This window comes from Syngnathoides biaculeatus, chromosome 22 (assembly GCF_019802595.1).
Source record: "Syngnathoides biaculeatus isolate LvHL_M chromosome 22, ASM1980259v1, whole genome shotgun sequence".
NCBI classification, from domain to species: Eukaryota; Metazoa; Chordata; class Actinopteri; order Syngnathiformes; family Syngnathidae; genus Syngnathoides; species Syngnathoides biaculeatus.
Genome location: NC_084661.1, coordinates 15,757,218 through 15,771,893, shown reverse-complemented (window position 1 = coordinate 15,771,893; position 14,676 = coordinate 15,757,218). Strand labels below are relative to the sequence as shown.

General features: G+C 45.5%; 1 protein-coding gene across 2 annotated transcripts; it reads right to left on the bottom strand.

The window, feature by feature from the left end:
* Window positions 1–4,415: 4,415 nt before the first annotated feature.
* LOC133495107 (sodium-dependent neutral amino acid transporter B(0)AT2-like) lies at window positions 4,416–14,275 on the bottom strand. Of its 2 annotated transcripts, none has more exons than XM_061809334.1 (12): window positions 14,165–14,275; window positions 11,745–11,925; window positions 11,516–11,673; window positions 11,313–11,433; window positions 11,069–11,244; window positions 9,646–9,756; window positions 9,298–9,539; window positions 7,999–8,182; window positions 7,700–7,901; window positions 7,448–7,607; window positions 6,178–6,340; window positions 4,416–5,518 (listed from the first exon to the last, which is right to left on the bottom strand). In XM_061809334.1, exons 2-12 carry the CDS (start codon window positions 11,923–11,925, stop codon window positions 5,279–5,281), a joined length of 1,938 nt encoding a protein of 645 aa, XP_061665318.1. In that variant the 5' UTR covers window positions 14,165–14,275; the 3' UTR covers window positions 4,416–5,278. The 2 variants fall into 2 exon arrangements, with proteins under 2 accessions (XP_061665318.1, XP_061665316.1); XM_061809332.1 differs by lacking the exon at window positions 14,165–14,275 and adding an exon at window positions 12,813–13,136.
* Window positions 14,276–14,676: the final 401 nt, after the last annotated feature.

The following is a 14,676-nucleotide window of genomic DNA, read 5'->3' as shown; positions in this document are numbered from 1 at the left end:
GTAAAATATCTGATAATATTCATGAATATAATATTCTAGGGAGGTGGAAGGCCCCCGGGAGGCAACTGCGGACGGGAGTCATGGCCGGTGGCCCGGCGCCGTGTGGCCAAACTCTCGAATCCAGATTACCGCAACCTTAATCCCCCCCACCCCACCCCACCCCACCCCCCCTTTGAGTGAGTGGGACCCGCACACTGAGTCTCAGGTGTGGCGTGTCACTTCCTCCCACCCCTCCCACACCAACCCACCCCCACCACACATCTAAGCGGCGCGCTATTCCTGGAGTACCGTGAATGGATATGGATGGAGGAGAAGGAGGCGAAAACCTAAAAAGGGGGAGGAACCGCGATGGGCACATTACAGCATGTCGTGTCATTATCCAAGCCGCTCATCCTCACAAGGGTTGCAGCAACGCTGACGCCTGTCCCAGCCGGAAGGCGGCAGCTGCAGAGCCATCGCTGAGCGGGAATCGATCCCCGCGCTGCCCGCACCGAAGGCAGGCGTGTGAACCACTACCCCACCAGTGACTCTTAGATTACAGTATTTGTATTTAAAAATTTATTATTGACATGCAATAAGAAAAAAATAAAAACAAAAAAAAACTGACATCTCTGTGAGTTGTATTGTGATGAGTAATATGAGATTTTTTTTTTTTAAAGATAATATAAATAAAGCAATCAAGAGGCTAATTGGCAGGGGATTTTTTTTTTTTTTTTAATAACTCCCGGTTTCCATTTTGTTAAATATGCAATTTTGGACTCGGATCATACCTCGATGGCACTTTTATCCGCGACTTGGGCTTCAGTTTCATAGTTTGGGTCTCCACGGGGATCATTTCAAGGGAGTGAGGGATTCTCCAGATGTGGTACGACACCACCCTCTAGTGGTAACCCCCCCCAAAAAATCATTTCCCATTCAGTATCGTTCGCTTGTATTTAACTTTTTAGTACAATACGTGCATCCAAATATGAAACAAGTGCACAATTTTATTTAGGTACTACTTTTTGCACAAATTCAAATGTCATGTGTGTCACCCAATAGTGCAAATGTGCAAAATATGAAATTGTTGCCCTTTGAAAGGAGGGAATGAGCATCGAGAATATTGTTTATTCAAACGACAAATGCTTACAGCACAATAGCGCAGAAAAATGGCTTCATCTCATGTTCACACCACACAATTAATCCATCAATATTTGTTATTACTTAATAATGATATCATTAAAATAATTAATTATTCATCCGTTAAGGTAAGTGCAGTACACGCATGGCTAAAAGGAGTGTGAGGAGAGCAAGAAGAAAGATTGCAGGTGAGATAAACGAATATAACGTAACATGAAGAAATACATTTTTTGCTCCGATAATTCAGTGAATATTAATGTGCTGCGTACGACTCCTGCCTGCGTGGAAAAAAAAAAAAAAAAAAAAAAGACCACTCGGCGTTCAGAAGCAACTCCGCTGCAGGTCTTCGGCCGAGATGGTCCTCAGGGAGCGCGAGGACGGAGGGAGGGGGGACGGCGAGGCGAAGGGGGGGGGGAAGGCGGCGGAAGGGGGCGGGGACAGGTAAGGGGGGGCGGAGATGACGGAGGGCGAGCGGGAAAGGGAACCGTAGCCGGCGCGCCGGGCGTCCGCCTCGCCGCAGGCTTGGAAAAACACCGCAGGAGATCCTGGACCATCTAAACCGGACGACGTTGCGGTTTTTCAAAGACAACAACAAAAAACAGTGACACTTTTCAACTTTGCAAGAAATCAAAGGCACTTATTTACCTCGAGTGGGCAGGAAAAGTCTACACACCCCCGTCGGAATGCCAGGCTTTTGTGATGTGAAACGCGAAACCGAGATCTGACATTTCAAATCTCTTTTTGCACAAGTGCGTACACCCTCGTCATTGACCAGTCACGTGAGTGTAGCTGAAGTTTATTTGAGGTGAATATCCCATCTAACATGAGTTTGGGTGTGCTACAAAAGTAGTGCTTTGGCACCCTTCCCTTCCCTTCCCTTCCATGTCCCAAAATTCTCACACTTGCAACTTTCAGTTTTTTGCCAGTTTTATCCGCCCCGTGACCACATTTTCCCTCCCTTTTATACTCATGGAAATTTGGTTCCTACATTCCAACCTACCTTGAAAATAAAATACTCTTAATCAGAAGAATGCCAATGTATTATAATGTACTTTCTAAAAATATACAATCATGAATGTAAAGAATGAAAGAATTTTTGCCACATTTTTGTGTCAATCGAATAGACATCGTGCTCCTCCTTATGTTGTGTGCGCCTCCGCCACCTCGAGGTAGCGGAATACAAAATATACGGATTCACAAAACTCAGTAAGCCGCGATAATAATGTTAGTTGCTCTTCGCAGAGGATAAAGAATATATGCGGGTGAGTACTATTATTTGGGCTCAAGTAGACATTCACAATTACATGATGTATTGAAAAGAAATATTAATATTTGATAATTCCCCACGGCACATAAGCGGTCGGTAATGAGTCGGAATGTGAAATTTGGGACTTTACCTTGGTCTTCGTGAAGCTGGGTGTGCACGTACGCCTGTTTGCTGTAGAACTTGTTGTAGATGCAGTACACGACCGCCATCAGGGTGCACGTTCCCGCCGCCGCCGCGATAAAGATGCCCACCTTGGTGTTGTCCTGGTCTACACGGACAGCTGTCGACAAAACGAGGTCACTTTTCAGAACGGGTATCCACTCGCTCCAGATATTTTTCGCCAGCTGTGCCAAAAACTCACGCGCCGGTTTTGCATCGAGACGGCTCGTCTCCCGGCTCCTCTGCGAGGGGGGCGTGCGTGGCGGGGCCGGGGGAGGGGCCGCCGCCGGGGCCTGGCGGGTGTCGAGGGCGCTCTGGCTGCGGCCGACGGGAAGCAGCAGCAGCAGCAGGAGGAGCGACGATAGGAGGTCTGCCATGGAGCTCGACGAAAGTACGCTGACAAAGGTAAAAAGAACATTACCATTTGTCGCATATGCCGTGACATATTTTCACGAGAATCACGGATTTTGACACCGATGATTTGCCTTCGCGGGCCACATAAAATCATGCGGTGGGCCAGATCTGGCCCCCGGGCCTTGGGTTTGGCCCCTGTGCCCCAGAAAGACAACTTCAGGCACCGGATCTCGGGATTGCTTGTAAAACACGTCAAGATTTTCCACTACTTGTGGCGAATATCGTATGAAATAAGGTCCATGCACTAACGCACAGCGTACTAGTAGGGAAATGTACACTAGTAGACGGCATACAAGCAATTATTGGCGCTATGTGACATTTCATTGCTAGTGAGCAAAAACTACTCTGCCCTACTCGACATCTGCATACTACTAGTAAAGCAGTTATAGAATTTTGTAACATAGTACTAGCAGCAGATAGTTGTCAGCAAGTGCACTACTAGAATGCTAAAGTTGTGGAAATCGAGATCTTCGAAATGCAGATTAAGCTAACTGTACGAGTAAACAATGCACCCTTGAACAATTGTCTTCGCAGTAATGTTTTTGGTTCGGTGCTGAATTGTCTTAAGGACAAAGCGTGTACTAGTACATGGATCTTAAGATGGCCATCAGGAATCTATGAAAAATGTATCTCACACGGCGTCATTTGTAACGGTTAAAAGGAAGAACGTGGATGGTGCCTACCTGAGGTGGGAGCAGGCGTCGGCCGTTTTGACTTCACAAGACGACGGCGCAGCCAAGACGACGGCGCTCCCAAGGCGGCGGAGTTTCCGCGGGGGACGCGTGCGGGTAGTCTTCCACGAGGCAGGCACACAAAACACAAAGAACTAACATGTACAGAAAGCCCAAAGCACAGTTGCACTCCATTTTTGCGCCACTTTCAAATTCAAAAATGTTTCAGGATTGACGTCAAAAAGATCTCAATTTTTCATATTTCCGGCCTACAAGCCGCAACTTTTTTCACACGCTTTCAGCCCTGCGGCTAATTTGTGCATTTTTTTTTTTTCCTAACGGCCGCAAGGGGGCACTCGAGCGGATAAGGTAAGAATGAGACCAGTGGAATACGTGTGCCGAGGAAGTGACTTTTACCGGCCCTGTTAGCGCTGCACTAGCGTTAGCACTGTGGTAGCATTAGCGCTGTGCTAGCATGTTGCTGCTGTTACTGGTGCCTCTCAGTGATATTTACCAGTTTTATTTTAACCGGCCCTGTTAGCGTTAGCGCCGTGCCAGCGTTAAACTCTTTCTTTGTATCTCATGTGTCAATGTGGGCACTTGCGGCTTTTCCACAGCTGCGGCGTATGTACGTACCAAATGGTATTTCCTTTACAAATGTACCGGGTGAGGCTCGTAACCAGGTGGGCTCCGTAGGCCGAGAATTATTACTTCAGTGTTAAGCTAGCAGCGCTCAAGAGAACTGCCACCGTTAACTGTAATAAAATTAATAAAAATTGCAAAAGTGTTCAAAGAACTGCTTTTAATGAGAAAATGTTTTCATAGAAAAAAAAAAGATATTAAAAGGAAAATTGCATTTACTGTACACTTAAGTTCAAAATGTTCCATTTCTTTCTTTTTTTTTTTTTTTTAGACAAAACAAAAGCCACTTGGCATCTGTACATTCACCTTACGCAGTAAAAACGCTGACGCGAAACAACACCTTTTGCCCTCATCAGCGACGGACGCAGTAAATGTCACAAATCTACAAAATCGTCCCGCGTGCGCTGGAATTTCGGGTCCGGTCGACGTCTTCATGTTGAAAACTGGAAATGTGACACGTTGGAGTGATTTTTTTGCTGACAGCATTCCAAAATAAATATGTCATAATAACAATAATAATCCCTGAAAGCTTTAAGAGGACGGGTTAATAAAAATGGCCACGCGGAATACATTTCTATTCATAAAAACTGGCAAATGATCGAGAGGCTCAAGTTTTCATTTCCCTTAACGATTCGCAAAGTCATTTCCGTCCGATCGAGGCGGAGGGAAAACGTCAATCACGCTTGTAAACAACCTCGACAAAGGACGGCGAATCACTAATATTTTTAAAAAATGAATACCACGTTGCCGGCGGCAACAACAAAGCAAGCGCGTCTTTGCAACTGTGGGAAAAAAAGTGGACCGACCCGAATAGTTCCGACGGCCAAATTCAGGCTCAGCGTTCGAGAAGTAAAGCAGCAACATGTGGAACGCCACAAAATGAAAATGTAACCGGCCGCATACTTGCCTTTTCAAAGAAATGTAAAATAATAATAATAATAATTATTAAAAATGCACATGTTCAAAAGTCCAAGGATTAAGTGTGGATGGGTCGTTTTGCGGCTATTCAGGGCGAGGCCGCGTCGCCGTTCCACCGGTTGACGGCGGACACGTCGGTCATGGGGGTTTCGCAGCTGGTGCTGACGATTCTGTACTCGTCCGCCGCCGCCCCGCCGGAGCGGGCCCCGTTCCGGTCCCGGAGGAGGGTGTAGACGAAGCCCAGCGGGACGGGCAACATGGCAAAGACGATGAGCAGGGCGAGGACGGCCAGGGCCCAGCCCGGGTACGGAGTCGCCACCTCGGAGCCCTGCAAAACCAACGAGTACACGATTACAGTGCTGCCTCGGTTCTCGACCGCAATCCGTTCCAGAAGTGATTTGTTCGAAAACCAAATCGATGTTTCCCATTACAATGAATGGAAAAAGAAATAATGCGTTCCAAGCCTGAAAAATTTGGCCTTTGAAAGCATTTTTTTTTTTAGCTTTACCTGATAATAAACTGCATAGTAGAAATACATGTATAGTTTAAACACTTTATATCATAAAATAATTAAAGAAATATATTTATTTTTTGCTTAAAATGTACGCTAGGCTGGGAGTGCATTGCCGTATCTGTAGCGACTCTGCCCCCAGTTTTGTAAACTTTTTTTTGAAACTAACAAAAGTGCAGAATAACTTTAAACAAGCAATTTGCCTTCTTTGGAGCCATGATTGGGGGGTTAATAGTCACTACCGGGACACGTCTGGGTACAGAGGCTGCGTTATACAGAATAACGAAAGCGCGCGTTAAGTTATTTCTGCTCCTCGGGCGCATATCGATCCATCGTCGGAGAACCTCAATCGGACGCTTTTCATCGTGTCGCAATATCGGAAATCTTGTACTGTTAACGGCGGCTCGATTATCTACACGAAGTCATTGGGGAAACGTCGGCTTCGCAGTCGACCAGATCGGACCGGACCGGCTTACCGTCGCTTGCCGCCACTCCATGTAAGTCGGCGGGTCGATGAACATGCGAACGCTCGTGGCCCCGAGCAGCGCCACCATTGCCAGCTGACAGATGTACTTCCACAGGTACTTGTAGACCGCGGACGGACGCCAACCCAGCATGCCCTCGATGTCGTCCAGAAACCTTTTGCAAAGATAAAAAAGAAAATAAAACAAAGTCCATGTTACATAAATTAGTGTATTCCGTAGTCAAATAATTCAACACAACGCGCCTTCATGCAAGGCTCATGAACAGTTTTAGCTAGCACACTAGCCAAAACACGACGCTAATGAGCAAACAAGTAAGAGTAATAATTTGTTCCGTGACCACGCCCCGAACCCAAAACACTTGTACCTCAAGTCTTCTGTTCCCGATAAAAGGAGTAGAAATGCTGCTAATGTATTTAGTCTTGCCCCCACCCCACAAAAAACTACAAAAGATGTGTCGTGTAATTCCCGGCCTACAGAGCGCACCCGGTTATAAGCCTCAACCGGTACATTTGTAAAGGAAATACCATTTGGTGCATACATATGCCGCAGAAGAAAGAAAGAAAGACGGCACACAGAGAGTTTAACGCTAGCGCTGCTGCACTAATGCTAACGCCGCCGCGCTAACAGGGCCGGTAAAACAAAACAAAAAAAAAACAGTAAAAATAACTAATACACGGCAGTAACACGCTAGCGCAGTGCTAACAGGGCCGGACCGGTAAAAATCACTTCCTTGGCACATATATTCCACTACTCTTATATTTTCCTTTCAAGAGTCCCCCTTGTGGCAGTAAGAAAAATGCATCCCCATCACGGCATAAACCGCAGGGTTGAAAGCGTGTGAAAAAAAAGTCACTGCTTGTAGGCCGGAAATTACGCTATTTTAATGAGGTATAATTGCACCCCATGATATTGTACTGTACAACAGACCGATTAATTTAAAGAACTTAAGTTTTTGTCACTGGATTAAATAAATTTGGCATTTTTCTGCAAATTTTGGTGTGCCCATCTCGGCCACCTTTTGAAATCTCGCTCCTCTCACTGCTGACCGCAACAGCAATAATACGACTTATCTACGCAGGGGATAAAGAATATGACCGAATGATATATTGTCCGTCTACACCTGTTACTGCATTGTTTGTGTTCAATCCTTTGCTCATTTGTAAAATAAAAACAATGAATGGATAAAAAAACTCCACACACGACCCAGGCCGAATACGTTCCGGGCTTAATGGAAAAAGGTTGTTGAGAACACAATTCTCACCTGTCAGCTCCGTACAGCCAAGACACGCTGAAGTTCTCGAACACCACCACGATGATGAGAGGCAACGTGGCCGAGTAATCGTCAAACATCTGAACGAAGTAGTTCCCGCAGCGCTGGGTGAAGAGCAGGCCGATCAGGAAGCCGACGAGGCAGCTCAAAACTGGTTTTAAGTCCAAACGGGGGAGGGGGAAAGTCAGGGTACGAGCAAATACTTCATCCCGGCGGCCAGGAACGCGCAAAGGCGAGGCGGACCTGTGAGTTTGGTCTTGTTGTTTGCCAGCGTCTTGAAGCGGTCGGTGAGCGGGGCCAGGATGCCCTCCATGGTGCCGAACATGGTGCTGAGGCCCAAGTTGAGCAGCATGAGGAAGAAGAGCGCCGACCAAAAGGGACTACCGGGCAACAGCGACATGGCCTCCGTGAAGACGATGAAAACCAGGCCCGTCCCCTGCACGCCCTGGACACAAAACCCGCTGCCAGCTGTTGAGCCCGCCAAGAAAAATCAATCGTGACGTTCAGGGTCCCCCCCAAAAAAAAAAAAAAAAACCCCACACCTTCTGCATCTCCTTTTCCAGGTCGCAGTCGGACAACGTGCGGCCGACGTGGCTTTCGTGAAGTTTGTACCAGCTCCTGTACGCCTCCAGGCCCAAGGAGGCCGGGTCCGAGTGGTTGAAGCTCGGCATCATGCTTTGGCTCACGTTCCCGCTTTGGGCCTGCGCCAACAGCAGCTCCAGGTTCCTAAAAGGAAAAGACCAAAAACAAAGACGACGCTGAACGAAAACATCCATCGCCGGCGCCGAGTCTCGGGGATCGAAGGCCTATTTCCCTCAAATCTTTAAATCTGTGTTGCCGAGCACTTCCATTTTGCCGAGTTAGTCCTCACAGATGCTAATTAGGAAGTACGACAGTTGCCACGACGACAAAACATCCACCCAAAAGCTGTGACATAAGACAGCCTGCGGGTGTGCATACTTATGCAAGCTGGGTAATCATGCTTTCCTCCCTGCAACATTTAAAAAAAAAACTTTATACTGCGTAACGACTCTTGATTCCTTTTGTGTTTGAATGCGAAATGAATATTTTCCTCCAGTCGCATATTTGCCGGAGTACAAGTGGAGACAGATTGTGTATTTTAACGTACTCGGTCAACAAAAAATATTGCGATGGAAAAAAAAAAAATACTTGTGACCCAAAATGGTTTTGCCTTGACAATAATGTCCACTTGAACAGGGGTGTGTAGACTTATATTCACTGTTTACATGTGATTTTTCACGTTTTGTGTAAACAGTAAATGTGCAACAAAAAAGTTTCCCATTTTGTCATCCATTATCTTAATCTATCTTTTTATCTCTTTATATATATATATATATTTATGAACAGGGGTGTGTAGACTTATTTTCACAGTTAACATGTGATTTTTCACGTTTTGTTTAAACAATAAATGTGCAACAAAACGTTTCCCATTTTGTCATTAATCCATTACCTTCCCTTAATCTAGCTTTATTTTTATTTTATATATATCATTATTATATAATTACATATAATATATATTTAATATAATAATTATCTATAATATACATATTTGTATTATTATTTTATCATATATATTTATTTATCTTATCTAGCTTATCCTCACGAGGGTCGCAAGGAGTGCTGGAGCCTATCGCAGGAGGCGGGGCGACACCCCGAACTGGTCGCCAGCCAATCGCAGGGCACGTGGAGACAAACAGCCGCAGTCACGACCACACCTACGGGCAATTTAGAGTCCCCATTTGGTCCGTTTGATTCCGCAGAAGCGCCGGCGCACCCCACCCCCCCCGACCGGATTCCCGAACGGCGGCGATTTCCCGTACCTCACGACGCACTCGGAGGCGATCTTGTTGGCGCGGAAGCCGAGCACGGCGAAGACCACCAAGGTGGCCAGCACCGACGTGAAGAAATTGATGAAGGACACGGTGTAGGCGTCGCGGTGGCAGTTGTTGCTCTTGGGGTTGTACGACGAATAAGCGATGATGGAGCCGAAGCCCAAGCCCAGAGCGAAGAAGACCTGCGTGGCCGCCTGACGCCACACCTGCATGTCGCCCCAGATCTCCAGCTGCGCGTGTTGGGAAAAACCAAAAAAAAAAACAAAAAAAACCCACAAACGGTGAGCGAATCGGGCTGTGTTTATAGTAGAAACGGGCCTCCAGGTCCGACGGTACCTTGGGGGAGAACATGTAGGTGATTCCTTCCAAAGCCCCTTCCAGGAGGAGACCTCGCACGAGGAAGCACAACAGCACCACGTACGGGAAGATGGAGGAGAAATACATCACCTAAGCGGGATGAAACAAGGAACACATATTTCAGATAATCATTCCAAAACCTCAAATATTAGCGTAATTTACGGCCTATAAACAGCGACTTTTTTCCCCACACGCTTTCAAACCCAGCGGCTAATTTATGCATTTTCTTCTAACGGCCGCAAGGGGGCACTTGAAAAAGTGAGAGCGGTGGAATACATGTGCCGAGGAAGTGACTTTTACCGGTCCGGCCCTGTTCGCGCTGCGCTAGCGAGTTACTGCCGTATATCAGTGATTTTTACACGTATGTTTTTTTTTTTAAACCGGCCCTGCTAGCGTGGTGCTAGCGTTAGTGCGGCGGCGCTCGCGTTAAATCTGTGTACAGTCTTTGTAAATATCTCGTGTTTCAATGTGGGAACTTGCGGCTTTGACACGGCTGCGGCCGATGTATGTACCAAATGGCATTTCCTTTACAAATGTACCGGGTGAGGCTTATAAGCAGGTGCGCGCAATAGGCCGCGAACTCCAGTATATTTTCGCTATTCGGTCGAAAGTTTGATTTTTATTACTCCCCCCCCATCAAATAGCAGATATGCTAGCAAAATTGGTCAAGATTATCTTGCATTACAAATGCGGATTGACTATCAGTAATTAATCATTATTTTTTTTACTAATTCATAAATTTCACTAATTATTTACAAACATTATTTTAATTATTAAATATTTTAATTTAATTTATAAATATTTTTTAATAATTTAAAAAAAAAGCAGCAAAGTGTTAATAAAAGGTCATTGAAGTCGACATTGAGCACATCACGATGAGCTAAACATTCAACATTTTTATTAAATTTCATTTCATTCATTTTTTTAAAATTACATTTTAAAGGGGGGGGGGGAGGCACAGTGGATCAACTGGAAAGCTTTGGCCTCACAGTTCTGAGGACCCGGGTTCAATACCGGACACGGGTTTTCTCCCGCATCCCCACACTCTATATTGCCCCTAGGTGTGATTGGTCGACTGATTCTTTGTCTCTATGTGCCCTGCAATTGGCTGGCGACCAGTTCAGGGTGTGCCCCGCCTCCCGCCCGTTGACAGCTACGATTGGCTCAAGCACTCCTCTCGACCCTTGTGAGGATAAGCGGCTAAGAAAATGGATGGAAATTTTAAAACACTAATTACCTCTTCATCTCATTGCGAAATAAGATGTGAAATCTATATTTTTTCATTATGATTATATTTAATATTTTTGGCCCTCGGTTACACTTATCGGTGTAAAAGAGGGTAACTACCGTAATGCGAGCGGTTTGCTTCTGCGACGTTTTTAAAAGACGAGAATTGCGGCACCTTGACGGAACTTTTGATCCCCTTGAACATCCCCAGGCAGACGATGGCCCAGGCGGCCAGCAGGCAGCCCACGATGTACGGGTTGAAGGAGGCCGTGTCGTCGATGGACTCGCTGACGTCCAGCGCTTGCCGGTACCAAAAGTGCGACGTCGTGGAGTTGGCCCGACACTCGGGAACTGCAAAGACAAAACGCCGTCACGACGACGACGGCCGCCGCGGTTGACGCTCGGCACGTGGCACGTACGGGTCGCGTTGCCCTCGTCCGGGCACGTCGTCCAGGGTAACGGCGACTGAAAGGAGTTGCCCAGGTAGAAAAGGCTCCAGGCGAGGATGACGTTGTAGTACAGCGCCACAAAGAAGCACACCTGAGGGAATACGACGATTACAACAGGATCATTTTTTTGTTGTTGTTGTTGAACTCCCCAAAAACGCATTTTTAAAATTTACCACGCAGCTGGAGTAGCCAATCCCGACCAGCCTCGGGGAGATGGACTTCCACACGCCGATGCTGCCTTGCCTGATGGCCTGCCCGGCCGCCAGCTCCATGAAGAACAAGGGAATGCCCACGATCAGCATCATCAGCACGTAGAGCAACAAAAAAGATCCTGAACGGGTCACGAAAACATCGTCACAACAACAACAACAACAACAAAATCGACACACCGTATCCGCTCACCCCCTCCGTTTTGATGGCACAAATACGGAAAACGCCAGACGTTGCCGAGCCCGACGCTGAATCCCACTTGGGCCAAAAAGTACTCGATTTTACTGTTCCAGCCCGCTCGGGCTTCGGGCTCAGCGGCGTCTTGGTTGTCTTCCTGACAGTGCGCCTCCGCCTCCGAGAGTTGCTTCTCCATCTAGAATAACGTGTAAAAAAAAAAAAAAAAAGTCAAGACATTTTGTGTAGCAGGGGATTAAAAGATGGGAAATGGAGCAATAAACGACATTCTACATATAATCTGCAACTATTTTTGTTGTTGTTGAAGGAATAAAAGACATTTTTTTTGTACCCACGACAAGAGTAGAAGACAAAATGACGATTAACTGAAACATTTTGCTACATTTTTCAATATTTTGACTCGCCTGTACAATCGCACAGAGGATGGGTTGGCGCTGTAGCGTAAATTACATATTTTACCGACAAACAGGCGGGCCAGATTATGGAACAGCGAGCAGGGACAACCCGAAAGGAAAAGAAGAAGAAGAGCAGGTCGGCCAAGCCGGAAAAAGGAGGATGCTGATCAGGATGAGGAGGAGGCCGGACAAGCATCAGACGTCATATCAAAACCACGAAGGTCAGGTTGTAATGCCGAATTCCAGCGTTAGGGGGTGACAAAAACCGCCAGTTATAAAAATAAAATAAAAATACTTTCAAATTATTATCCCAAAGTAGGAATACTCTACACGAAAAATAAACATTTTATCAGCATACCATTTTTAAACACAGTTTAATCTTGTAAATGCTATTTTATTCTATTTATTACCATTACAGTAACTTAAAATGTTGAGAAAGCTTCCTGAAAGAATAAAATAAATACGAAAATGAAGCTCATACTACTGAAGCCGTGGAATAAAACCTTGCGTATGTACTCGGAAATCTATAAACCCATTTATAACCCTTTTATCAATATTTTGGGAAGTACTTTTAAAATTAAGTGGATATTTACGCTATCAAGCTAACGATATCTGGGTTTACGTTATTCCTCGACATCCTTTAGCACCAAAAACACGGACATAAACTAACCTGGGTGAGGAGATGTGCTGGTAGAATTAAATTTAAAAAATAAAAAAAGACCAAAAAGGAGCCGAAATGTGGAATTGTCGATTAAGTCGTGAAAAGGACACGCCAGGCTACGGTGGCGGGCTGTAACTCGACAAAATAATAATCATTTTAAAAAAGACGACACACGTTACTTGAAAAAACATATTGGAAACATGCAACCGGTATGGCAACTAAATAACAATGCTAATAATTTAAGACAATTGGGCAAAACCACGACCGCATTTTTCCGAACCGCGTGGCGAGCCCGCCTACGTGGTGCATTCACTGGCATCGTGGTGGCTCAACAACAAACAATACAGCGTTATACTTTCATCTAAAATTCATATTTCATTATAGTCAGCCGTCTTAAAACTTGCATTCTACATGGGAAAATTGCGACTTGGATTTGTAGTATGTACTTATTCTGTACATAATAGAAAGGTTCTTTAAAAGTGCGAAGGGATACTGAAGGCATCACAAAATACGACTTCCGTCCTTGCACTCGTGCTGCATTCACAAGCTTTGTCGATTGTCAGTAACAATGAAAAACAGTGATTTGAATAAGATATGATTCGAGTAAACATCACAAAACAAGTATTTTAATGGACTCAACTGTTTTTAGTGAGTGATACTGTTTCTAATAAAATTTAGACTTGTACTTGGAGCAATCAGTTTGCGGTTATAGAGGAAAACACACAGAAAAACTAAATCTCCCACGTTCATTAGGGCCTTGAAACAGACACAATCGAACATCCACATTTATTACGTAAGCGACTTGAAAATATTACAAAAACTTGCATCATCACGAAAACGTGACCAAAAAGTCTTTTATTTCGACCACAACGATTCTGTTTCAACTGTGACAAATTCTACTTTCACTTTGCACGTTTTAATAAGACGCGTAAACTTCATTTAAACATTTTCTTTGACCCCCCCCCCTTTTAAAAAAAAAAATCGTAATTAACGCATCACATCTTTGTATCCTTTCGTAGGGTTTTTCTTATGAAATAAAAACGCCCCAAAAACGCAAGCTGACGCAATACTCGTGGCACGAGCGTGCACGTCCGATGGCAATCACGTCAGCGACGATTCTCCAATTTCAAAAGCAGCGTCTTAAAATCCGCTTTCATTGACATCGGCACTCGCGAGTTGGGGGTTTAATTCCACAGAGCGCACTTACGTGCCTCGTCACCCCCCCCCCCTTTTTTTTTTGTGCCACGTATACCCGCGTTTATTGTCAAAACAAAACGAGAACGCGCTCGGAACGCACACGCGCGCTGCACCGGGAAAACGCTCAGGAATAATAATAATAATAATAAAAATGTCGCAAATACCTTATTTGTAGCAAGAACCGCGTCCTGAAGACAAAAGTCAAGTACGTTGGCGCCGCTTTGCTGCCACTCGTCCCAACTCCGCCTTTGCCCTTCATTGGTGCACTTTGGAGGCTTGTTGTGAAAAGTGACACCTCAACATCATTTCATATTGCATTTCCACCAGTAAAGGCACAAATCCACTTCATATTTTTTTATATGGTTCAAAGAGGTAAGCGGTGACCTGCCTAAAGGTGACAAAAAAAAGCACATTTTAGAAGGATCCAAAATGGCAGTGTCGAGATTTTCAGACCCGGTGGGTGGACAATATTTGGTATCCATTGTAAAGCGTTGGGCCTCGCAGTTCTGAGGACCCAGGTTCGATCCCCGCCTGCGTGGAGCTTGCATGTTCTCCCCGTGCCTGCGTGGCTTTTTTCCAGGCACTGCAGTTTCCTCCCACATCCCAAAAGCGATAAATTGCCCCTAGGTGTGATTGGGAGTGCGGCTGTTTGTCTCGATCTGCCCTGCGATTGGTT

What these genes read in the sequence shown, in the direction of transcription:
- LOC133495107 (XM_061809334.1), bottom strand. Translation starts at nt 11,925, where the DNA reads ATGGAGAAGCAACTCTCGGAGGCGGAGGCGCACTGTCAGGAAGACAAC. An exon ending in GCCTCCGAGTGCGTCGTGAG is followed by an intron (nt 8,183 to 9,297) that starts GTACGGGAAATC and finishes TTTTCCTTTTAG; the next exon opens with GAACCTGGAGCTGCTGTTGG. An exon ending in TGGAGTGGCGGCAAGCGACG is followed by an intron (nt 5,519 to 6,177) that starts GTAAGCCGGTCC and finishes TTGGTTTTGCAG; the next exon opens with GGCTCCGAGGTGGCGACTCC.